Source organism: Peromyscus eremicus, chromosome 11 (genome assembly GCF_949786415.1).
Source record: "Peromyscus eremicus chromosome 11, PerEre_H2_v1, whole genome shotgun sequence".
Lineage (NCBI taxonomy): Eukaryota > Metazoa > Chordata > Mammalia > Rodentia > Cricetidae > Peromyscus > Peromyscus eremicus.
The window spans coordinates 15,979,619-15,982,033 of record NC_081427.1 but is presented as its reverse complement, the minus strand read 5'-3'; the positions used below and the strand labels follow the sequence as shown (position 1 = coordinate 15,982,033).

The 2,415-nt window shown below is 36.2% G+C and overlaps 1 protein-coding gene across 3 annotated transcripts in view; it reads left to right on the top strand.

The window, feature by feature from the left end:
* Positions 1-647: 647 nt before the first annotated feature.
* Positions 648-2,415, top strand: part of Cdh18 (cadherin 18) — a 255,064-nt gene continuing 253,296 nt past the window's right edge. For all 3 annotated transcript variants that reach the window (XM_059276234.1, XM_059276233.1, XM_059276232.1), the window contains exon 1: positions 648-1,043. In XM_059276234.1, coding sequence (XP_059132217.1) covers positions 816-1,043 — 228 coding nt within the window. In that variant the 5' untranslated portion in view covers positions 648-815. The remainder of the gene's footprint in view (positions 1,044-2,415) is intronic.

The window sequence follows — 2,415 nt, the reverse complement described above, 5'->3', positions numbered from 1 at the left end:
ATAAAAGTACATGTGTAATTAATGATGAATATTAAAGGTAGGAAATTACATGTAAAATATTTCCAAGCACAATAGTTTATGTGTATTTTCAAAAATATTTGCACATTATTATCTGACTATTTCATTGGTTACTTTTCTCATTGCTGGAATCCAGTACTATAGAAGTTAACTTAAGGGAGGAAAGATTTGTGTTGGCTTAGGTTTTGCATGGGTGTAGTCTTACATGGTGATGAAGGCAAGCAGCGGTAGTGTGAGGTCTGTGCTCACATTGCATCCACAGTCAGTGAGCAGGAAGAGATACATGTGAGCTCAGCTCTTTTTATCTGCTTCTGTTTTTGTTCTGTCCAGAATCCTGCCCCATGCTGTGTGAATATCCACATTCAGGATTGCTCTTCCCTCAGTCAAATCTCTGGAAAATACCTTCACAGCAAAGCCCACAAGTGTGTCTTCTAGGCAAATCCACACCCTTCACCTGCATGCTTTAAAGAAATATGACTTGTATTCAGAACACGTAGTTAAATTTCAGGTATTTAGTAACGCATACAAATTCTCTCTTTCCATTAGGCAGAAAATGATGAGCTGTGTTCACCTACAGTGACCACTTGGGATCTAATGGCTGCCCCAGTTATTCCAGCTATGAGTAAGGATGTAAATATGGTCTGACCTTTGCTGATGGACAATTAAACCATGGACAGACTAAATGACCTACTTTGGACTCTCCTTCCAAAAGATGCTTCGGCTTTCCTCTTGAATGCACACTGAGCCCTTGTAGGCCACGAAGACAGGAAGGAGTGTGAACGGGAAGTAATCTTACAATGAGAATTACGAGCACATCTTGCATCTGCCCAGTCCTCGTGTGTCTCTGTTTTGTGCAGAGGTGTTATGGAACTGCTCACCACAGCTCCATCAAGGTGACCAGAAACCAAACCAAACACACTGAAGGGGAGACTGAAGTCCACCATCGTCCCAAGAGAGGATGGGTATGGAACCAGTTCTTTGTTTTAGAAGAACATATGGGACCAGATCCACAGTATGTTGGAAAAGTAAGTTCGCTTTGATTTATTTGGAATTGTTTGTTAGTTTTTCATTTCTTGAGAAATCTTGTATTGATAAGAAGGGGGACCTGGATATTAAATTGAAGAGATAAGAAGCATGCTGCATGTAGTATAGAAAGCTGTTCCTTAGACTGGAGAACTCAAAATAATTGTGAAATACAGGAACTATCCTTCAGGTTAAATCTATTATAAAAGTGATTCACACATACCAAATGATGCTTTCCCCTCCCTCCAATGCTACTTTCATTTTCCCTCTAATGAAAGTAGATTTATTGGGCATGCAATTAAATATATTTGTCTTTGTTATCATAAAAGTAAACAAAAATTCACAATTGTTCTGAAAGTTCTATCACTGTTGACTGCTACTTTAATTTTTTTTCTGGCTCATGGATATGATGTTAAAATAATACTTGACCTCCTATCATTTACTATTTATTTCACTTATTAAGATGTTTTCTTAAATCAACTTTATAATTTACATGAACATGGTGTCTAATATCTATCAACAATTTAAAATATTTTTTGCTTATTTTCTATAAGTGTTAAATATTCTTGAGATGCTGGTAAAAATCACACAAAAAAACATAGCAGATTATTAATAATGTAAGATCAACTTCCCATTTCTTAAAAACAGAGTGACATGTCAACATTTTGAGGAATCCATGTGTTCATTATATGGAGCAAGTTAACCATGCGTCACCTCATTTCTAGAACAGAATGCAGTGGGAAAACTTAATTCTGATCAATTGCTGATTTGTGGAAGCAGTTGTACTTACATATGGTTAACCCCCACCCGACAGACAACTAGCACAGAGGTTGGATAACTGACCGCAGCTTCAGCTTCTTCCTTTTCTCTGAGTGACTATGTTTGTTTTATTATTACTACTGATGAAAGCAAAATAGTTCTTGATCCAGACCATGGAACTTCCCTTGCATGCAGGCTGTGCAGGATCACAAGCAATGACGTGCATGGCCTGTCAGGGATTTGGATATAGCTGTGGTATCTGTAGTACACAGAAGTTGAGGGGTCAGTGTACAGAACACAGAAAAGGATCCGAAACCATTTGACAATGTTCACATATGCATACCAAAATGAAACAAATGATTCATCTGCATTGTGTGTTTTTACCCTGTAACATGCTCTATGGGGTGATAAATGTATGAACATTAAAACATAGTATAATGGACTATAAATAATTTATTTGTTATAAGCTCTTCTTTTCTATAATCCTTTAGTTTTTAAAATGAAGGCAAAACAAAAGAAACAGGAAAAATGATCTTTGATAACAATATGAAGACATATTATATATTTAACATTTATTTTACTATATATGCAATGTGTATTTGATGTGAATTTAAA